Source organism: Mauremys mutica, chromosome 23 (genome assembly GCF_020497125.1).
Source record: "Mauremys mutica isolate MM-2020 ecotype Southern chromosome 23, ASM2049712v1, whole genome shotgun sequence".
Lineage (NCBI taxonomy): Eukaryota > Metazoa > Chordata > Testudines > Geoemydidae > Mauremys > Mauremys mutica.
The window spans coordinates 13061536-13085751 of record NC_059094.1 but is presented as its reverse complement, the minus strand read 5'-3'; the positions used below and the strand labels follow the sequence as shown (position 1 = coordinate 13085751).

Genomic DNA, 24216 nt, shown 5'->3' with positions numbered 1-24216 from the left:
TCCAAATAGGAGCTTGGGGGAGAGGCGGGTGGCAAATAACATAATTAGTCTCGAGAGAGCTGGGCAAATTTATGAGTGGGGTTGTATGACAGCGTTGCTTATGGTGATGAGCAGCTCTGACAGCCTCGTCTGGTTTATGTCTGATGTTCCTAAAATCTCATGCTTCAGGGCTACAGCTGGTCACCTGCAGGGGTCAGGAAGGGATATTTTCTCCCCCAGCTTATCTTGGCCACAGCTAAAGCTGGGATACGGGACCCAGTGAGCCCGTGCTCTGAGGTCGCACCCCGCTTTCTCTCTCTCATGTGCTTAGTTGCCTGGTTCTTGCTCACATGCTCAGGGTCTAACTCAGGGGTGGGCAAACTTTTTGGCCTGAGGGCCACAGCGGGGTTCTGAAACTGTATGGAGGGCCGGGGGTAGTGTATTAAATTGCTCCCCATAGGAATGTGCTACTTATGGTGTATTACGGCTGCCAGTCCTGGTGCTCTGAGTGGCGTGGTAAGGGGGCAGGGAGGTTGGATAAGGGGCAGGGGGTTCTGGGGGGCAGTCAGGGGATGGGGAACGGGGTGGGGGTGAATAGGTGTGGGAGTCCCAGGGGGCCTGTCAGGGGCGGGGATGTGGATAGGGGTCGGGGCAGTCAGGGGACAGGGGGGGTTGGATAGGGGGTGAGGTCCCAGGGGTGGTTAGGGGCAGGGGGTCCCAGGAGGGGGCAGTAAGGGGATAAGGAGCTTGGATGGGTCGGGGGTTCTAAGGGGGGCAGTCAGGGTGCGGGAAGTGGGAGGGAGCGGATAGGGGTCAGAGGCCAGGCTGGTTGGGGCCTTCCCTACCTGGGGCGTAGTGTAAATTGTTCCCCGCAGGAAAGTGCTACTTACGAAGCACCAGGACTGGCAGCCATAATACACCGTAAGTAGCACATTCCTACGGGGAGCAATTTAATTCACTGCCCCCGGCGGCTCACGCAGCCGCGCTGCCGGGCAGGAACTCGCAGCCCCGCCGCCCCGAGCACTGGTGGCACAGCGAGCTGAGGGGCCGGGGAGCTCAAGGGCCAGGCAGGACAGTCCCGCAGGCTGCATGTGGCCCGCAGGCCATAGTTTGCCCACCTCTGGTCTAACTGCTCGCCGTGTGTGGGATCAGAAAGGAATTTCCCCCCAGGTCAGATCGGCAGTGACCTTGGGGGTTTCACCTTCCTGTGCAGCATGTGAGCACGGGTCACTTCCCAGGATTATCTGAGTATATCTCACTTAATCAATTCCCTGCCACTGCAGGGGCCTTGGGCACCGGTGCATGTCGGTATCTCCTTATTATCTGCTTGTGGCATATAATAAATTAGTCTCCTGTGGCTGTAATTTCGGTTGCTGGGTGTAGTGTGCAGGTGCTAGGTAGTGCTGGTAGCCTGTGACATACAGGAGTTCAGTCTGAATGATCAAGGGGTCCCTTCTGGCCTTAAACTCCATGACTCTCTACTTCTCTTCGGGTTTTGTTACTTAGGGCTCATTTCTTGAGGTTATTGTCCTCAACTTCCCTTCGAACTGGAGGGAACTCAGCACCATGCAGCGGCAGGCCCATAATGGGTTAAATGAATATATGTGCATGGAGCCGGGAGTCAGGAAGATAAGAAATAAAAGGCTCATGTTGGCTAACAGAACTTCTCAAGTTACATGTAGCAACAAGAGACCTAAATTACTTCTGAGGAATACAATGCACTGTCCGGACCAGCCATGCACGGAAGGTTGATTCCCACCCGCTGGGATCAAAAAAACAGAGCAATGGGAATACAAATACAGGAATGGTCCTTTCCAGCAAGTACTGATTTGCAAGATCTTTTGTGCTAACCTGGAAGCTCCCGAAACCTAAGCTAGATTCTCCTCTGACTTCAGTTACTCATGGTTTTCAAGAGGAGACCAGGCCTCTACCTTTATTCCATAACTGAGGTCAACAACAATGCAAATTTGCAGATCCTCAGCTATGTAAATCAGCATAGCTCTGTTGAAGATAGGGCCCATTTAGGTTGATATGCACAAGATGGTAACAGCAGTTACGCCCTATTCAACAAAACACTTCAGCATGACTCATTTAAACAAATGGAGTAAATAGGACTATACACATGCTTAAATTTAAGCATGCGCTTAAGTACTCTGCTGGATCAGGGCCTAAAGCAGGGCAGATTTAGTGGCTAGGGAGTGTCATGACAGCAGATTTGGCCTTTGTGGGTTTCTTTATTTAAGTTTCCTACGCAGCCCATCAAGCACACAGCATCTGATGCAAACACCATGAAGAGAAGGCGGCAAAGGTCAGTTCAAGCATTCTCTTTGCCTGTAATTTGTCTTCATTAAAAGAGCACACAGGACAGGGAAGTGAGGAAGGAACTTCCAGGCTTCCATCCAGAAGAAGTACGACTCCAACTAAAGATATTTTGAGGCAGCTGATTTGGCTGTCAAATGCAGTCACTTTGCAAGAAAGACCTTTCCCCTTTCTTCAGGCATTCTAACCCTGTCCATGAACTTCAATTCCTTCTGACTAGAGTTGGTCGGAAAACTGATAAGAGTTCCCATGAAAAATGTCCACTGCAAAAAATCCACCATTTTTGGTTGAACAATTTTCATGGAAATTTTGGCGCTTTCATAAGAAAGGGGTGTTATTATTAGGGCTGCCAATGAATAGCTGTTAACTCAAGAGATTAACTCAAAAGAAATTAGCTCAATTAAAAAAATTAATCACAGTTTTAATCTCACTGTTAAACAATACTAGAATATCAATTGGAATTTATTATAAATATTTGTGGATGTTTTTCTGCGTTTTCAAATATATTGATTTCAATTGCAACACAGAATACAAAGTGTACAGTGCTCACTTGCTGTTATTTTTTATTACAAATATTTGCACTGTCAAAAAGATTAAATAAAAGAAATAGTATTTTTCAATTCACCTCATACAAGTACAGTAGTGAAATTCCTTTAGTGAAAGTGCAACTTACAAATGTAGATTTTTTTTGTTACATAACTGCACTCAAAAACAAAACAATGTAAAACTTTAGCGCCTACAAGTCCACTCAGTCCTACTTCTTGTTCAACCAATTGCTAAGACATACAACTTTGTTTACATTTACGGGAGATAATGTTGCCTGCTTCTTATTTACAACATCACCTGAAAGTGAGAACAGGTGTTCGCATGACACTTTTGTACCCGGTGTTGCATGTCAGATATGCTAAACATTCGTATGCCCCTTCACTCTTCGGCCACCTTAGGGTCAGTCTGAGATCAGTGCCCCAGTAGGACTCTAGGGGGCACTATGCTGCCTGGGTCTCATTATTCAGGAGACCTATCAAACTGAGCTGCTGACCATGTGAAAAAGCCCCTAGCAAAATTTCAATCTATATTTTTAGATTCAACTACTCTAAATTCTCCCTGCCATTTTGACAAAATATTCCTCTGTCCCACACAGTGGTGTAGTGCTACTATGAACTGTTGAGCCATCGCTGTGTTACACCCCAGAGGTGACCGCATTTCAGACAAAAAGAGATCACAGTAAACAGTAGGACTTCAGTAGTATAGCTGGTCAGGAATTTTTCTGCAGAAGTGTTTCTTTTTTGCTGAAAAATGCCAAATCGTCAAATCCAAAACTTGTTTGTGGAACAGGGTCAGTTCTGACAAATCTCCCAGCTCCAAGCATTTCTGGGAAAAGGTTTCATAATTGTCAAAATGTCCTTTCTAAAGGAAAAGTTTGTTTTGGAGGGTTGGAGTGAGAAAGGACTTTTTGCTTAGAAATTTTATTAAATTTAGCCTCAAAAAAAGGTTTAAAAAAAAGAAAAAGCTTGAACTAAGAAATGAAACATCGAATTCTAAATGGAATGTTTTGATTGACCCAAAAACATTTGTTTTGCGGTATTTTTTTGGCTTGTCAGTTGGTGAAAATTTTCAAGGTTTCAGCTTTTTGTTCTGATTTGAGATGGGGAAAAAAATTCCAAATCTCAAAAAAATCTCGCAAGATGAGAAAACTACTTCATGCCCAGCAAGCTTCAACAGTTGCTTTGCCTGGATAAGAAATGAGAATCACAACGTTCTCTTCTAATACCCTTTGCCAGCGTAGCTGAGAACCTCCCAGAGCTAAGAATTAACAAGGAAGCTAGCATCTGTTATTCAAGGCTTCCTTTTCATCCACCCCTGAGAAGAGGCTGGGTCCCAACAAATGACAAATCAGCATTTTTAAAAATACTTTACATACTTTAAAGTAGAACCAATTGTAGCAATTTTCTATCCACAAACAGCCCTCTGCGAAATCAGTCGAAGAAAAAGAAAACCCCAAACTTCAACCCCAGGGGAGCGTTTCAGCAACTAGCCTGCTCCACATTATACATAAACATCTCAAGTTCAAGTTTAATTCATCCCCCTGAGAAACTATTTTTTGCCAAGATAAAGATCTTGACATGTACTGCATTGGCACAATACAGCTTGTATCCTGAGTCTGAAATCAGGCTTCCGGGAAGCAGCCCCCCTCCAGTATTAATTATCCCGTCTTCTGGTATGATACCAACGTGGCGTAAAATTTCCTTGGGTCAAAGTGGCAGCAAATGCTCCTGGTTATCACTCTAGGGTTTTACGCTGTACATGGATTATGGGCATAACACAAACAGTTGGGTCTGTTCAGCAGAAAGACCCATCTCCGCCCCGCCACTGACACCAACAGGGAGGCGTTACACTGGGCAGAAATCAACCAGGGAAGCATCCTGTCTCCCTCCTCCAGATCCACCCCCAGTCCATGGATCTGGGGCTGCACGGCTCAAGGGTATGCATGGCTGGGCTGGGCAATGACTGTTCTTTGTGGCCCCCTCTACCTTCAAACAAGCAGATATTTCCTTTTCTCAGCATCATCTTTCACAAAAATCACACTCAGCACAGTGATCACAACCCCTGCTCCCAGAGAGGGGTGATGGAGCAGTAGCTGGGGCCGGGGCGAGTGGCAGTAAAGCTGCAGGAGGAACCATGCTTCTGTGGACAGGGAAGGTGATCGCTCTACTCTATGGACCTAAGGCCCTAGGACACCATTGGATTCCCCCATTGATCTCAGGACACCTACAGGTTTTGTAGGCCCCATTCCCTCCCTACTCCTGCGTGGGGTGTGATGGGGGGGGACAATTTGCAGGAAACGGTGAGTGAGTTCCTGGCCTTTCCACAGACTCCAGCTTGGTTCGGAATAAGCTTTCAGACTAGGATCCCTTTGGCTGGAAAAGCGAGGCTGGCAATCTCATGCATAACACAATACATGGGATCACAGTCTACCCTAACCAGGAGTCTATTATTAAAGAAAATAGACAGAAGCCACAAAGCAGGCTTCTTCCACACGGCTTGAGTTCCAGCTTTGTCTCCCTTGTTTACCAGGGACCCCACCCTGTCTGGAACTCCATACAGCATATAGAGAAATCTAGTGATTGAATAATATGCTACATGCAAAAATATTACAGTGCGGACAGTCTATCCTACAGTATTTCACTACCTAGAACCAAAAATCAGCAGTGGGAAAAACAAACAAACAGAGCATCTCAGAACAAGGTTCAGTTTAAACACAAGTGAAGCTTCAGGGAAGTTCTTGCTCTTCCCAACCGGGACGGATTAAGGAAGGGGCTTTAGGGGCTGCAGCCCAGGGCCCTGGCTCAAGGGGGGCCCTGCAAAAATAAATCACAGGCAGCGATCTTCAACTCTGGGCTGCTAGAAGTCCCGCGGCACAGCGGGGTGCTCAGGCAGGCTGCCTGCCTACCATAGCCCCACGCCGCTGCCGAAAGCGGCTGCCTGCTAGCATGTCTCTGTGGCCCCTGGCGGGTGGGGGGAGGCGACTCTGCGCACTGCCCCCGCTCCCAGCATCATCCTCACAGCTCCCATTTGCCAGAAACCGACCAATGGGAGCTACAGGGGTGGCGCTTGCGGTCGCGGGCAGCTCACGGAGACATACTGTCCCCCTCCCCGCAGGGGCCGCAGAGACATGCTAGGAGCCAGCCGCTTCTGGGAGCAGGGTGGGGCTATGGCAGGCAGGCAGGCCTGAGCCCTGCTGCGCCGCCAGCCGGGAGCCGCCTGTGGTAAGCACCTCCCGGCTGGAGCCTGCACCTCACACCCCCAGGAACCCTTGCCCAGGCCAAGATTCTTGGCTACAATCCTCTTATTCTCCACACAGCTACTTTCTGCTGTTCATTCATAAGCCACGTTACTTTCCCCACATCCCAGGCACGTACAGAGATTTTTCATATCATAGAATTTATGGCCAGAAGGAGCCATTGGATCATCTAGTCGGATATCCTGTATAACACAGGCCATGAATCGCACCTGTTTACCCTGTATTGAGCCAAGATGCTATAGAGATCGAATCATAGATTCGGAGGACGGGAAGGGACCTCGCGAAGTCATCTAGTTCGGTCCCCTGCATTCAGCTCCCCGTCTGTTCTAAAGTTGCTTCAAACTGTAATGACATCACTATACAAATTATTCCGTTTTCCTTGAGGAGGAAGTGTGCTGTGGATTTATGCAAATCTGCCCGCAATGCATGGCAATGTGATAAAAATATCCTTCAATCACCCTTCCCAAAATACTACTTGCTTGCTTCACCTGGGCCGATGGGCAAGCGAAATATCATTAGATTGTCATCATCCCAGTCTACCTGGAGTGGGTAGATTTTGTACTTGGCCTGGTTTGTTTTAATGATTTTGCAAGATTGCTGTAGTAAGTCAGTAATCACCCAGACCTCAGTGTAAGTCAGTGGAGCTGCATTGACTCCAATGGGGCTACACTGATTTACATCACCCGAGGATCCAGCCCATTAAGTCTAACGTGGGATCAAGAGAGGAAAAAACACAGTTGTCCTTAATCAGAGCTGCGACACCAGGCGTGGAGAAGTGGCCTTGCAGTTAGGGCAGTGGCTGCTAACTCAGGTCTAATCCCACTTCTGCCCCGGGTTCCGTACCTCAGTTTCCCTCACCTGTAAACTGGGGGAGAAATAACCTACCTCCCAGGGGTATGACAAGACTTCATTCATTCCATGTGAGGAGGTTTGATACTATGGTGGAAAACAGTGCAGAACTATTCCAATAACGAACAGCTTCCTTAAAGCACGGCGAGTTCTATAAACAGCTCCATTGAGAATTTTTCTCTACCTATTGTGTGGCTCTCAGGTCTTAGTTTCTCAAAACTGCTAGCAATTTGCCTTGAACGAAGTGCAGTTTACCAAGGGTGGGGGGGGTGTAATGAGTGCATTCATGCACCATTTAATTTAATCGTTTGACCCCCGTGCAGTCATATTTCTGAGAGGTAATTGGAACATTTTTTTTTTTACACAGTGCAAATAAAGGAAGCCCTAAAAAGGTGCTCTTTGTTACTAGTAATTACCGAGGAGTCAGAAATTTGGCCAGACTTGATAATTGTTGTTGTTTCTTGAAAGAAAGAGGAAAAAAAAAAACAAGCCCAAAGCTGGCAAAGAAACAACCAACCCTACAGTTTATTAAACAAGCCATTTCATATGTGTTATGGTGTTTAAGCCATTAAGGCATGAAAATATGAAGCTGGTCAAAGAATGATTTTGCAAGGCCTGAGCCTTTTAATAACCTCCCCAAGATGAACTCTGGCTCTGCTAGAAATACTACCAGAGCCTGGCGAACGGGTGCCACGTGACACAGCGGAGGGCACTTGCTCTCCCAGTGTAACCAAAAGCAAACGTAAAAGCACACGGTGTGAAACTGACTGAACCAAAGCCCACTGCAATCGACGGAGAGAGCATCCAGGAGCTGTGGATCAAGTGCTCGCGCGAAAGAAACCAGGCAGTGCGGAGCTTAGCTTCAGAAAACAAAATTGAGATGAAAGGTCTGGAGAAAACAATGGCCCTGGTCTCCGTTCAGCATTTCCTGTCAAGGTGGTGGAACGTTTGTGAGAAGGGCTAATAGATTGGGAATGGGGAGGGGAGGGTGAGGGATTATTTTTGAAAAACGCTCTGAGGATAGAGTGAAAAAACATACAACCCTTCTTTGTTTAAAAAAAGAAATGAGAACTCTCTGTAACAGTCTGGGGACACGGCCCGCCCAGGACCTGACCTGGAATTGTGGGGACTCAAAGAAGGGCGGGTGGCCTGCCAGCCTAGCCTAGAGCTGCAAAAATCCTGGGTTCTAATCCTGCACAGAGACAGCGAAGCTGTGAAAATTGCAGCAGGCCGACGGGCCTGGCTTAAGAACCCGCATAGAGGGGTTAGGGCCTCCCAGAAAAATTCTCCCAGGCTTCATGCTGAACCCCGTGCATCCTGGAGCAGGAGATTAGTGGGTGCAGGGTGGCCACCCATGATCAAGAAAACTGATAGTTCTGTGCACCATTATCAAAGCTCAGTGCCTTGAATTGGTTTTAAGGATCTACCAAGTACTTAGGGAGATGAAGCTCTTCTGCAACCACAGCTTCCCCCCTCCTCCCTCCCCGGCACCTCCAAGTCCAAACTTCTCAGCTCACGTCTATGGGCCAGTTCCTCAGCTGGTGTAAATCTCATGAGGCCAATAGCGCTAGCCTGATTTACACCAGCACGGATCTTTATGCAGTGCTTCATTTGTAACGAAAGCCAAGCCGAAGCACTGTCCTGGTAGTAGCTGGAACCAAAACAGGATACAAACATCCCTAAACTCTGTGGTTCACCTCTATTCGAACGACCAACCGGCCCCTCTGGCTCTAAACTTCCCCCCACTCCGGAACGTTCTATATGCTGCATTAAGTCAGGTGAATTTGTGCTTTGAAGCTTTTCCTCTCACGTACGCATGCAGTTAACCTCACAGTGGGTGTTGTACAGTACACAAGGACTGTTTCAATCAGCTGTGTACAATACGACCCCCATCCCCCACTTTCTGGCACCCAAAAATCTCCTAAGTCTTTCTTTCTGTGACCCAAATCCCAGAAGCCTTTGCAGCCGCAAAGGATAGTGGGGTATGCTAAATCCCAGGATGATTCCCCCTCCTACTGTGGCTCATGGAGGATCATTGCTGTATAAGACTCAGATAAGAATATTCTTTAGAAAAGCGGAATGGCCATGTGATTTTGGGGACAATGCCTTTAAGGGCTGGGCTTCCCACTCAGAGAGTCTGGGCCATACAGAATTTTTAAAGAAAAAGCACTTCAACACCTTTCAATCGCTCTTTTTAAAAAGAGACCTTTACACCAATTCCCGAATCTCCCTCGGTATCAGGCTAGATTCTGCCCTTCAATGTGCAAGAATGGGCAAAGGAGAAGGCGCCAGAAACCTCAGTGAGGTGTTCAGATTTCATGACAATGGGTGTGGTATGAGAACCGAGATAGATAAGATAAGATACAGAGCGCGTGGGCAGCAAGAAATGAGGCGTGCCTGCCTTTGATATAAATATACTGCAGGATGGGGTGGTGCGATATAAAGGGTTTTAATCGGCATGGGTTTGGGATGGCAAAGCCACGCACTAGTTATGTAGATCAGCCAAGCGAGTGCTGATATTTAAGGTATTTAAGTTTATGGTGCTATGTGCTATATCCCTCCATCTGCAGTGCTAGGCTGCCTTGACTAAGCAAAGTTCCCATTCCGATCCCTTCCCCCGCCATACAGATAGGGATTGAAGTAAAGTCCTAATCAGGACTGATTCACAAACATAAAGGGGCTTTTCCCAGCTGGATTTCTTATCCCTGTCGCTCTCTCTCTCTCTCCCCGAGTTCCTCCCTGCCTTTTATAGCCCTGAGTCAGAGCTAAAGTGACCCATCTAATCTGGCTGCCAGGGTGAGTCAGCAGAATAGCTCTGTAATCTCCTCACAGTGTCCTAAAGCTTGACCCACAGAGAGTGCCTTATGCCACCTGAATCCAAACATACTAGTGGAAGAAGGGAGAAAGTAATAATAATTGTGCAAACTTCTAAAAATAGCTTTTCCATAGATCATGTCATGACTTAAAAACCCAATATGTTACACTGGCTTGTATGCCAGGAGCTGCACGTGATGTAAGACTCAGGCCATTAGAGTGGCCGTCACAAGTCATTAACAGAAACATGACCACAAGCACTAAGTCGGTGTATTACATGAACACATTAAATCAGTGGGAGCTGCACAATATCATCATTGAATCAGGCCCATTTTACGCCATATACTATGCATTAATTTGTTCATAATAAGGGAAATAGCCATTACTATGCATTAATTTGTTCATAATAAGGGAAAGTTCATTCCTGCCAGTGTTCCAGTGGACAAGGAAAATGACACAATATTAATTAATTCATTAAGTCATCATGAATATTGAATTTGCAAAGGAAACGTGTTGCAACATAGACAGAAATCATTTCATCTTTCAACATGTCTGATTATTAATAGCAGCACCGTAGGTATAAATACGGTTGTGATCTGTGGACTTTACAACAGACCTGAGGGGGTGTTAGAGGAAAGATCCTTCTGCAGGAGCTAAATTCTGAGCTGGAAGGATTTTATATTTTCCTCTTGTATCATTTAATCCTTTACCTTTGGGCCAGCATTAATAAGTAATAGAAAAGCAAACCACTAAATGAAAAGAAATGAACGTCATGCATTAAAGTAACATTATGGCCACTCAGCCGACGTTAGCATAGAAGGAGCAATGGCTCAACCAGAATCTTCCCTGGGATAAATACGTAGGCTGGGCCATTTTTGTGCATTTCTCGTTACAGTAGCCTGCTTGCTTGTCTACTCGGGTTTTGGCTGGAGGGAGAACATCTATTTTAAACAGGTTTTCCAACTGTGACTGTAAACATCAGAAACAGGCTTGACGCTTGGAGCGGTCTTAGCCCTCACAACGCAAACAGGGAAGGCTTTGAACATTGCCTGCTCCTGTTCCTCTGGAGCAATGATCAGATCTCACAGGCACCGGCTGCACTGCATTTCCACTTCCCAGAAGAAACCTTTGGCAAATCCCTTTGTCCCTGTTCAATTCTCCTTTCAGGGTTGGAAGAGTCAATCTTCCTCGGGGTTTCTTTACCAGCCCCTTTTGGGAGGAAGGATGGTCTTGTGATAAGACACTGGGCCGGTCTCTGGGAGAGCTGGGTTCAATTGGCTCCATTAATGGTTACGATTAGCATTCATTCGTATGATCGTATCGCCTAGGAGCTCATCATGGAACAGGACTGCATGGTGCTAGGTGCTGTACAGACAAAGAGCACAAAGACAGGCTCTGCCCCAAAGAGCCTACAACCAAAATACAAGGCAGGAGACAAAACGACAGATGGAGAAGCACACGGAAACAATGAGACAATGTTGATCAGCGTGACGGGCAGCTACCTAACCTTGGTAAAGCATATAGAGTCATAGAACTGGAAGGGACCTCGAGGCGTCATCTAGTCCAGTCCCCTGCACTCACGGCAGGACTAAGTATTATCTAGACCATCCCTGACAGGTGTTTGTCCAACCTGCTCTTAAAAATTCCCAATGATGGTGATTCCACCACCTCCTTAAGCAATTTATTCCAGTGGGCTGTAGCCCACGAAAGCTTATGCTCAAATCAATTTGTTAGTCTCTAAGGTGCCACAAGTCCTCCTGTTCTTTTTGCGGATACAGACTAACCCGGCTGCTACTCTGAAATCTGACAGTTGGGAAGTTTTTCCTAATGTTCAACCTAAACTGCCTTTGCTGCAATTTAAGCCCATTGCTTCTTGTCCTAAACTCAGAGTTTAAGGACAACTTTTCTCCCTCCTCCTTGAGACAACCTTTTATGTACTTGAAAACTGTTATGATGTCCCCTTCTCAGTCTCCTCTTCTCCAGACTAAACAAACCCAATTTTTTCAATCTTCACTCATAGGTCATGTTTTCTAGACCTTTAATCATTTTTGTTGCTCATCTCTGGACTTTCTCCAATTTGTCCACATCTTTCCTGAAATACTCCAGTTGAGGCCTAATCAGCACGGGGTAGAGCGGAAGAATTACTTCTCGTGTCTTGCTTACAATATTCCTGCTAATACATCCCAGAATGATGTTTGCTTTTTTTGAAACAGCGTTACACTGTTGACTCATATTTAGCTTGTGAGTCACTATTACCCCCAGATCCCTTTCTGCCATACTCCTTCCTAGGCAATCATTTCCCAGTTTGCATGTGTGCAACTGACTGTTCCTTCCTAAGTGGAGTACTTTGCATTTGTCCTTATTGAATTTCATAGAAATAGAAATAGAGCTGAAAAATTTTCAGGGGAACAGTTTTCTGTCAGAAAATGAAATTTTTGATGGGAAAAGGTCAAAATGAATCATTCAAGCTTTCCCGGTTCGATAACGTTGAAACTTTTTTATATAAAGTCAAAGCATTTCAGTTCTCATTTTGTTTAGACTTTTAAATTATATCCCACTATTAAAATGATAGGCTATTTACATGTACTATATTTAATATTAGAATGATTCAGCATGATCTAAATGATTTGCCATTATTCAAAAAGGGTCCAAATTGATTTTTTTTTTAAACTTTCATTCCACAGGAAATTTCAGCTCTTTGCTCCGACTCAGAACAAAAACAGATTTGAAATATCGGCATTTCCTGCCGAAGGGAATTTCCATTTTTCAGCCAGCTCCAGTTGTTAAATTCTTGGTTCCTTTGCGGCCCTGGGCAAGTCATTTAATCTCCCTGCACCACAGTGCCTGACCTGTAAAATGGGCATAACACTCACTTTCTCCCCTCCTTTCTCTGCCATGTCTATTTCAATTGTAAATGCTTCCGGGCAGGAACTGTCGCTTACACTGTGTATGTACAATTGGGCCCTGACTTTCGACAGGGCTGTAGGCACTACCGCAATGTTGGTAAAAAATAACCACCACCAATGACAGTGCTGTGGAAAGGTTGCACCAACTCTTATGGCTCAGGCGGCAGAGTTCTCAAGAACAGTGGAGGCTAGTGGACAGGCAACTGGGAGACTAAAGCACTTAGACACTAATCCTGCTCCGAAACCGACTTGCTGGGTGACCTTGAGCAAATCACTTAACGTCACCAGGCCAAATCCTTGGTGACGCGTGTGCGTGCCCACAGTTGGGGTTGAGCCTGTGTAACGAAGAGCAGGAAGCTGGTTCTCAATTTCTGTCCCCCTAAAAGGGGGGTGATGGTATTCATCTACCACAGAGGGCCCCTTTTCTGCCTTCAGTTATCGCCATGTAACCCTGGCGAATTGAAGTGGGTTACACAGGGGGACAGCGTGAGCACAGGGGTACCCTCACATTGCTGAATCCACTCTGAAGGCCAGTGTCTCACACTATAAGACAATATGGAAAGAGGACGAGGGCTTAATCTTCTCCATATCCCCAAAGGGAAAATCAAATATTCATTCACAAGTACCCGGCCCCAAGGAACCAAGTTTGCTTGCCTCTTGGGGAAGAGCTAACCTACAGATGTTTAACATCTGTGGGGCTGGCAGTGGATGCTGAAGGGAGCTGTGCCAGGTGAGGAGGGAGTGTTTTGGTTGCTCAGAAGTGGGATCAGCTGGTGGCTTTTGGGGGGAGTTTGTTCCAGCCTCCTGCTGCAGTGTGAACTGTTCTTAACGTGACCCCGCCCTCCCTACTTAGAGCGTTCAGGTGGCGGTTGGCAATTCTGATGATACTTTACAAAAGTAAAAAAACGTCAAACATCTCAGCTGCTCCCAAACAAACACAAACAAAAAAAAGTCAATGACACGTGGGTTGTCTAACTCATACCAGGAGGAAGGAGTTTCCCTAAAAATAGAATTTTCAACCGAAAAAAAAATATCTAAACTGGACATTTTTTCTGCCCAGTCATGACTCTTCATGACACAATGTGATCACACGATGCAAAAAATTTCAAGTTGTGACCTCAGGTTGCAAGATGGTGACATTTTTCCCAGCCTGAAAGAGTTTACGGGCCAGCTAAACAGTGCCATGGATGGCACATGAAGAATGAGGAACTGCCCTGGCAAATTTCAGACACTCGCTTGCAAAATTCAGGGTAACGGCAGCTTCCATACTTCAGCATTATGTTTTGCAGGGTAAATTAAACAATTCGCTGCCTCTCTCACTTTCTAATCTAACATATATCCAGGTTTTATACCATTACCATCACTATCAATGTTCAGTCCCGGAAAAATTTCAAAGTGATTGTTTTAAGAACAATATTATGGGCCAAATTCAGCACCGATTTAAGCAGATACAGTTAACAGGACTGTCAATAGTAGATGTACCAATTTACTCCAGGGTTGAATTCGATGTTACTGAACAGCTTCAGACTATTGATTTTTCAGTTTTCTGCCTCCCGTGGGTTACGCTGGTAGCTGCTGCAGATATTTAAAGTGCTGCACAAAAACTGCAGTTTATCGAAGTTTGGGCTCTCTCTAAATAAAGAGCTTGCAAAGAAAAGAGAAAAAAAAGGAAATTCCACAGGAAGTTCAAATATTTTATTACTTCCTGTTTGAACAAGCATGTCAACACTTGGCACTTGAAGTGCAATTTGTTTAGAACTTAAGGTGTCAGCTTGAAAAATGTTATTTCCAGATCTAACCCACAACAAATTTTAGTGCAATAGTCAAAGTAATAAATGAAAAAGAAAACAACCGCGGCATTTCAGAGTAACTCTTTCCCGGTGCAAACAGTACATGACCTGGCACGTTGAGGGAGGATACATGCTGTAAAAGCTCCCATCGGGTTCACTGAATGGCCTCTTTTTCAGACCCCACCCTCTCACATTTTCCGCACGCAGTTTTGCACACAGGACGGATTGCTGGGGAAAACTGCAGGTGCAAATGTGAGAAATGGCCGAATCCAGCTTCCCGGCTGCAACTCATTAGATCAGCTACTACATTCTCTCGTTATTTTTGCCTGCCATTTGTGCAAAATTAGGGACCAGATAAAGGCCCCTTTGAAAAAGAGAGCCTTGAATACATTGTCCTGACTCTTTGGTTCTTGCGGGATTTAAACAGGTAAAGAGCAGATGTAGACACCTCCACTGCAACATTCACCCCACAGGCCAGCTTTCAACTTCCAGCCCAATCTGCAGCTCCTGGGTCCTAATCTAACCTAATGAAGATATAGGTTTAGAACTGGCTGAAACTCGGCATTTCAGTTCTGCGGGAAATTCTGACGTTTCAAAACTTGTTTACGTTCCAAATTGGAACAACAACAACAACAACAACAAAAACTTTCAAAATTTCCCATGAAATCCCCTGGATGCAGATTCTTCTCCTTAAAATTCAGGGATGTTGTGATCTGGGGTTGGGATCGGACCACATCTCTAGTTAAAAGATATTCTTGAGGATACAGGTGCAGAGAGCAAACCCCAGGACAAAGCTCAGTGTTCAAACATGGGGGCTGGGGATGAAGAAAAAAAATCAAAACCTCAGTCCCAGCCTATATGGGTGGCCTCAGAGGATCTCCACACCCATTCCTGCAGGCTGGTGATGATATTGTGTACAGGGGCTGGGGCGTATTTCTGGATGAAAACCCTACAAAATGCAGAGCTCTCTCCATCTCAGAAGATGATACCCTGGGATTTCCCAGGCTACTGATACAAATGGCTGATTCTTTTAGTACAGAAGATGGCTTTTGTTCCATACCCGGCTGGCCCAGTGGCCTTCCCAGCCCTGTATCCCCGCTTCCAGCACTGGCCGACGCCTGGTGCTGCAAGAGAAGGAACAAACGCAAAGCTTTCTGCCAACTGTACAATGCTGGAGATGGGGCAGGTGGTGGGAGACCATTGCTACCCTGGCAGTGATCAACTAATGGCCAGAGACAGGGGATTAATAATAAGAATATTAAGCTCCAATCAATACATCTCAAACTGCTTCACAAAGGAGGTCAGTAGCATTATCCCCATTCTACAGAGGGAGAAACTGAGGCAAAAAGAGGTGAAGTGACTTGCCCAAGGTCACCCAGCATCGAAACCAGGACTAGAACTCAGGAGTCCCAATCCAGGATTCGACCCACTAGACCCCACTTCCCATAGAGGAGGAGGATGATAACCAGCCATGAGTTTTACAACAAAGTAACTGCAATGTACGCACACAAACAAAACAAGGAGCGAGATTGCTTCTAGCTGAAGCCCACAGTAACCCAGCCGGTTAGGAAGTCTTAGCCCACACACCACAAAGCGACCTTCAGACCATTAAGAATCTTTAATTTAATCCCCATACTGAAATTCAAAGGAAGAGTGGAAATGATTCAGTTTGATTGTTGGCAAGTGCTGATTATTGGACAAGTCAATCAAAGAAAACCAAATTGTAAAAATATTAACTATGAAAGCTTTTGTTAGAGAGGCAGCGTGGCCTAGTGGATTGGGCCTGGGCTGGATTGTCAGAAGATCTAGGTTCTGAACCCGATGGTGACCTTATCCAAACGCCTCTCCCACCTTTTGTCTATTTATATTCCAAATTGTTCAGGCCGGGGCTGTTTCTTACTATGTGTATGTACATCGCCAGACGCTTCAGTTAGAGCACTACTGTAATAGGAAAAAACCCATTGTTGCTTAAAAAAATGGCATCACCTGGACTCTGACCATTTCAAACAATAACCACCACATCAAGCCAGCCCCAATGGGTGATATTCAAAACCACTGTGCTTTTGTCCAAAATTTAAAAAGCACCACCAAACACCCCCCCCACACACACACAAAAACTAAACCAAATCAAACCATTTCACACGGAGCCCTGACGCTTGTTACACTCTGATCCTGGTCTGGCATTCAGGGGAGCATATGGCCACAGCATCAACAGAAAATATTTTCTAAAGCGTATTTAGAAGGATCAAAATGTTCCCCTTTAATCTTGACACTGACAGCTCTTCAGCCAAAGAGAACAAATTCCGCCTTATAGTCCAGGAGGGTCGCACTGCGTAATCCTCAATAAAGGAATGTAAGGTCTGGGCAAAGCAGTCCAGTTCAATGCCAGGCAGAAAGCAGCCAGGCAGCCACTGGGAGCTAAGGAGCGGAAGAAAGGGCTTGATCTGCAAATACGAGAAGTGATGCAAAGTAAACGTGTGTGTGTGTGTGTGTGTGTGTGTGTGTGTGTGTGCGTGTGATGCTCCTATATAGTGTCATTCAGCCAGAGATGACCCCTGGGGGGGCCAGAGGCTTCAGCAGATGTTACTAAGCATGCTCAGTCCGTGTGAGCATGCTCACTACAAGCCAACTAACAAATCAGGGGTGGGGAGGCACAGGACCCCACATGACACCACCCCCCCCACGCATCACCTCTGCACACATAGTTCATGACTAGGGCTCCTTGGTGCTACTGCAGTATAAATAAATAATAATGCTGGAAGAATTCTTCCATCTGATTAACGCAGAGGACTTTCCGAGCGCTCCTGAATTCAGTGGAGCAGCCATGCAAATCTAGGGCGGCCCAAACCAGCTCGGCTCACGTCACAGGGGGCAGGCCGATTCGAGATGCCCTCAACTCAGCTTTGTCCAGAATTTGATCAAAACAAAACCCAAGAGCAACAAGAGCGGAGAGGTTTTCAAACAAAGGAACAGCACATGCCCGCCCAACGCCGCAGGGCTGGGAACCTGAAAGCAAAACTGACTACAACCGAAAGAGGGCAACTGGCTTCAGCGCTTTGCATGACTCTGATGGAGAGAAATGCACAGAGAAAATAAACCATGAAAAGGAAACGGGACTTTTAAAGCCCTTTCTGTTTTAATAATCTAAGAAAAACACGTCAAGAAATGGGCTGGCTTAGGGTCCGTGTACTAAGTGGCGCTGGGCACCACTGGCTTCAATCGAGACTAGCAGGTGCTCTGCATTGCTCTGGATTTGAGCCAGTGGTTATTTTTTAAGCCAAAAGCATTTGTCTGCATCCCGAGGGCTATAAGCATTTGTCTGCATCCCGAGGGCTATAAGCAGTAAAACCATATCCCACCAATCATCTTCATAGTGCTATTTGTGTAAGCACACAGGGTTTCAAGCACACAGGCAGCTTCCAACACACCTATTCAGTGTGTGCTTACAACGTTCACCGTCCCAAAGAAACCCCGCACATGCTGCAAACCAGACCCCTCCGAGCGCTCTCATGACATGCCAGCACTGGCATGCACTTTAGCACAATAAAAAGCCTGACTGGGCTGTGCACTGGCACAGAAGCATCTTTCACACACATATACGCGGTAACGTCAGCCTGCTCCACACACCCCTGCTCCTACTCACCCGCTTCCAAATAAAATACATAACTTACTTCTTGGTTCCCGGGGTCCATCCACAGTCACTTTAATGGCTCGGTGATAGGTAGCGACTTGTGTGGGGTTTGTGAACACTGTGATTGTCAATGTAAAGCTTTTTCCTAAAGGGGGAGAGAGAAAAAGAGGAGAGGAAATGCACATGGGTTGATTTCTTCAGTAAGCAGAGTGCATCCTGAGGCTTGGGAAGCTTCGGCCCAGAGTTCGGAAATGATCATGAAGCCACAAACGCTGCTGTACAAACGAAACTAAGGGAGCATCTGATTCATATATTTAAATTTGTGAGGCACTGTTTGTTGCTGGCAGGTACCAAGAAATTGGGCCTGGTCCCACTGGAGTCAATGGCAAACCTCTCACTGAGAGAACGGGGCCCATTTCAGAATCAAAGCCAGAACCCTTTTTGATACATTATAACAGCCAGGATTATTTTTCCCCCTTTACCTAGAACAGCTTCCTTCTTCTCATGTGCCAGGGCGTTTCCTCCTCCCCATGCAAATCCACCCGATGCTTTCAACTCACTTCCCATCATGACTCTCAGACCGGGAGCTCTCTGCCCCCCAGCACCTGGGCACCGAGGGCCCGATTGCGCAACCACTGTTTGTGCCACCGGTCCCAGATTGTGGGAGGAGCATGAGCAAACTTCTCAGCATGAGTCAGGTTTCCAGAATTGGGCCCATAAAAATAAAGTCTTTTTTAAATGATAGATACACACATTTGGATGATAAGGATGGATAGATAGATAGATAGATAGATAGATAGATGCCAGATTGTGCAAACATTTACTACCAAGAGTAGTACTTACTACCATGCGCAATTCTATTCACTTCATTGGCACTGCACCCAGTAGTCAATATTTGCATGACGAAGACCTTATTTTTTTTAATTTACTGTCATGAACATAAGAACATAAGAATGGCTGTACTGGGTCAGACCAAAGGTCCATCCAGCCCAGTATCCTGTCTACTGACAGTGACCAATGCCAGGTGTTCCAGAGGGAGTGAACCTAACAGGCAATGATCAAGTGATCTCTCTCCTGCCATCCATCTCCACCCTCTGATAAACAGAGGCTAGGGACACCATTCCTTACCCAGCCTGGCTAATAGCCATTAATGGACTTAACCTCCATTAATTTATCTAGTTCTCTTTTAAACCCTGTTATAGTCCTAGCCTTCACAACCTCCTCAGGCAAGGAGTTCCACAGGTTGACTGTGTGCTGTGTGCAGAAGAACTTCCTTTCACGTGTTTTAAACCTGCTGCCCATTAATTTCATTTGGTGGCCCCTACTTCTTATATTATGGGAACAAGTAAATAACTTTTCCTTATTAACTTTCTCCTCACCACTCATGATTTTATAGACCTCTATCATATCCCCCCTTAGTCTCCTCTTTTCCAAGCTGAAAAGTCCTAGCCTCTTTAATCTCTCCTCATATGGGACCTGTTCCAAACCCCTAATCATTTTAGTTGCCCTTCTCTGAACCTTTTCTAATGCCAGTGTATCTTTTTTGAGATAAGGAGACCACATCTGTATGCAGTATTCAAGATGTGGGTGTACCATGGATTTACATAGGGGCAATAAGATATTCTCCATCTTATTCTCTATCCCTTTTTGAATGATTCCGAACATCCTGTTTGCTTTTTTGACTGCTGCTGCACACTGCATGGACATCTTCAGAGAACTATCCACAATGACTCCAAGATCTCTTTCCTGATTAGTTGTAGCAAAATTAGCCCCCATCGTATTATATGTATAGTTGGAGTTATTTTTTCCAATGTGCATTACTTTACATTTATCCACATTAAATTTCATTTGCCATTTTGTTGCCCAATCACTTAGTTTTGTGAGATCATTTTGAAGTTCTTCACAGTCTGCTTTGGTCTGTAATTGCAGGGATCACCTCTAGAGCCCTTTTTAAATATTGGCATTACATTAGCTATCTTCCAGTCATTGGGTACAGAAGCCAGTTTAAAGGACAGGCTACAAACCCTAGTTAATAGTTCCGTAATTTCACATTTGAGTTCTTTCAGAACTCTTGGGTGAATGCCACCTGGTCCCGGTGACTTGTTACCGTTAAGTTTATCAATTAATTCCAAAACCTCCTCTAGTGATACTTCAATCTGTGACAATTCCTCAGATTTGTCACCTACAAAGGACAACTCAGGTTTGGGAATGTCCCTAACAACCTCAGCCGTGAAGACTGAAGCAAAGAATTCATTTAGCTTCTCCGCAATGACTTTATCGTCTTTAAGTGCTCCTTTTGTATCTTGATCATCGAGGGGCCCCACTGGTTGTTTAGCAGGCTTCCTGCTTCCTATGTACTTAAAAAACATTTTGTTATGACCTTCGGAGTTTTCGGCTAGCTGTTCTTCAAACTCCTCTTTGGCTTTTCTTATGACATTTTTACACTTAATTTGGCAGTGTTGATGCTCCTTTCTATCTACCTCACTAGGATTTGACTTCCACTTTTAATAAGATGCCTTTTTATCTCTCACTGCTTCTTTTACATGGTTGTTAAGCCCGGTGGCTCTTTTTTAGTTCTTTTACTGTGTTTTTTAATGTGGGGCCTACATTGAAGTTGGGCCTCTATTATGGTGTCTTTGAAAAGTGTCCATGCAGCTTGCAGGGATTTCACTCTAGTCACTGTACCTTTTAATTTCGCTTTAACTAACCTCCTCGTTTTTGCCCAGTTCCCCTTTCTGAAATTAAATGAACGTCCTTCTCTCAGCAGACCTCTCTTGCCTCTTGTTTTCTGCTCTTCCCCACCCTCCCTCCGTTCTTCCTTCTGTTGCTGTTCTTCACCTCATTATCTGGAGACAGGGGCCGTAGGAGCTGAACCTTGCATCTGGACGGGCCCCGAACTTTGGAGGCAAAGATAAAAAGGAAACAGGATCCAAACCAACCCCCCTTGCTTTCAGTTTTGCAAAACCAAAAGCAGACCAGTGAGGGTTTGAGGCTCTGATGACTGTGGGCTCGTACTCATTTTCTTCCTTGTCTATACAGCACTAAGGTGTACTGGGGTGAGGGACCGAGATCAGGAGCCAGGCTGACAGAAAAATGATTTAAAATACCAGTCGTAGGGATGAGGGGTTACATTACATTTTCCAAGTTAATAGCGTTTATTTTTAAATCGGGATAATGTTGTCAAACGGCTCGGGGAACGTCTGATTCTTTGTTAATAATGAAGTAGCAATATTTTGCACTGATATAGACACACTTTGTTTCACCCAGAGCTCTGCAAGCACTTTGCCAAGGGGTGAGCTATCATTATCTTTGTTTTACTGAGACACAGAGAAGCTAAATGACTTGGCCAAGGTCACAGGGTGACTCAACGACAGCAGAGCCAGGAATGGAAACAAGGTCTCCAAACTCCTCTCCCACCATTCCAACCACTAGACAATACTCTCTGCCACAGCCAAGGATGCAACCCAAGGGACAGCTGGTGGGAACTGCCATAGTTGACACCAGCTGAAGATCTGGCTCCAAGAATCCTGCCTCCCGACTGCCTTCTCTGACCACTAGGCTGTACTCTCTCAGAGCTTGGAAGAGAAAAGCAGCCTAACCAGGAGTCCTGATTCCAGGCCCTGTGCCCTAACCATTAGATCACAGCTGCCCTTCTGGATTGGACTGCGCTCAGCACCGGTGGAGGCTCACTGATATTATCACCAGACTCACTGTCTAGCCAGAATGCAGGATTTAACAAAACCATTGTTATAATGGACACTACCCTTGCCAGCTCTCAGGACTGTTTGTGCTATGAGCTTGTAGCTGTTTCACCTTGACTACCAGCCACAAAGCACTTTTGCTACCATATATCTCGTCTGCCCTTAGGTCCTTGTGCATTCATCACACACACACACTTTCACTGGTTGTCATTAACTATAGCTGAGCAAACACTGTACAGCAAAAAAAAACAAAAAAAAAACCATTCGCTCCAATATCATTTTTTAGAGATCTACAATAATTTTAAAGGAATGCCCTATCCAAAAACTCCACGCACCCCAGATACCAGTGACAAAAACAAACATTGCAATTAAATGATCTATTCATCTAAAATCAAATAGAATTTTAAAAAGATGGAGTCTCTTCCCATGGGTTAATGTCTCACATCTATTCTACTGAAAATATTTCCTTGCAGGACTGTTCATGGAAAATGGCTAATTTTAAATGGATACTAGAGAATATTCATGTAAAGGGTGAAATTCACCCTGATGCAGAGAGCCAGCACAGAGCGCAGGTATCACTTAAAATCTCAGATTAGGACTTAAATGGTGCAAATACCTTCTTACTGGCTTTCTGCATAGAGGTGAATTTTCCCCAAAGTACATTTCAGTATCAAATGCAAGTATTTGCACTCACAACCTATGTTTAGTATCAGAGGGGTAGCCGTGCTAGTCTGGATCTGTAAAAGCAGCAAAGAGTCCTGTGGCACCTTATAGACTAACAGACGTTTTGCAGCATGAGCTTTCGTGGGTGAATACCCACTTCGTCGGATGCAAGACGAAGTGGGTATTCACCCACGAAAGCTCATGCTGCAAAACGTCTGTTAGTCTATAAGATGCCACAGGATTCTTTGCAACCTATGTTTAAAAGTTCCACTTATGCAGGGTAGGAAACACAAATAACGTGACACGACCTTTGCATCCAATCAGAACTAGCCAACACAGTGAGAACATCCCATAGCAAAATACTCTCAGTGAAACAACTTACAGATCAGGAATTATTAGCAGAATTTATTCATGGAGCAAGTTCAACTATAGGCAATAAGATTAGAGACAATTTCTGTCTGCTCGCATGCAATTCGCAAACAGAACTGGAGGCAAAAGTCTTCCAGTAAATCATTTGGTACGAAGCTCAGCACAAATACATGAACACTAACGTTCAGATGATCAGTTGGGTCTAATGCCTAGTCTGGACATTTAGGAGATTTAAACCCTGGATTCTCTTCCCAGCTCTGCCTAGTTTACACAAATTACTTGACTTCTCCGAATTTCAGTTTCACCCTCTGTAACATAGGGTTCATAACACCACTTTCCTCCCTCACTAGGGGCATTGTCTTCAGGAGGAGCAACCCGTATTCATCTGATAGCGATATGTGATGCTTAGTGTTTCTGAAGCACTGTAGAGATCCTCAGATGAATTGCATTATGTAGCGCAAATGATGATGATGATTATTACTCAGCATCAATTTACTCATTCCCATCCTTCTTTGGTGACAGACTAGAACAAGTACAACTTGAGCAATTTCAACCCATCTCCCTCCCCAGACACACCATTATGCACAACATCAATCATGCTAGGCAGCCTGACTGCATAAGAAGGCCTCAGTTCACGTTCCAAGCTTCCTACTTCAGGCAAATTGCTAATTATGGGCCAGATTCCAAACGCCCTTACTCACAATGAGTAGCACCTTACCCCATAAGGAGTTCCACTGATTTCAGTGGGGCTACTCCCAGAGCAAGATAAAGTCTTTGTGCAAGTCATTCAATCTCTCTGTGCCTCTGTTCTCCATCTGTAAAATGGGAGTAAGTATATTTTTCTCCCTTCCCACCCCCCACTCTTTGCCTTGTCTATGACTGTAAACTCTTTGGAGCAGGGATTTTTTCTTGCTATGTGTTTGTGCAGCTCGTGGAATTATGCGGCACTGATCTCAGTTGGCGCCTATCAGTGTTACCTTAATAAATAATAATAATATACCAGATCTTGGAATAGATTCAGTCTAATCGGGTTTTACACATACAATTCATGCATCTCTCTCATAGCTGATACGGAAACATACATGAATCAGAGGCCCAAATTCTGCTCACATCCAACACTCCAGATTTCTGTTCGTGTAGACAAGCGCAGAATCTGGCCCTCTTAGAGATTTAAAAGCTCAAACAGGAGAAAGCAAAGTGTGACAGAGAAAGCAGAAACCTGACAGAAATCATTTCTATCCCTAATTTTTTAAAAAAAAAGATATTTGGCCAAATTCTGCTTTCAGCCTCGCTATTTGGGAAAGTGCTTACGCATGATGTTCAATTGTAGGCACATGCTTAAAGTTAAGCATTTACATAGGTACTTTCACATACCATATAGATAAGTGAGGTA

At 45.2% G+C, this 24216-nt stretch overlaps 1 protein-coding gene across 5 annotated transcripts in view; it reads right to left on the bottom strand.

Moving 5' to 3' along the window:
* The window catches only part of RUNX3 (RUNX family transcription factor 3), a 147563-nt gene that overhangs the window by 31629 nt on the left and 91718 nt on the right, over positions 1 to 24216 (bottom strand). For all 5 annotated transcript variants that reach the window (XM_044997435.1, XM_044997433.1, XM_044997436.1 and 2 more), the window contains one exon: positions 18131 to 18235. In XM_044997435.1, the coding sequence (XP_044853370.1) occupies positions 18131 to 18235 (105 nt within the window). The remainder of the gene's footprint in view (positions 1 to 18130; positions 18236 to 24216) is intronic.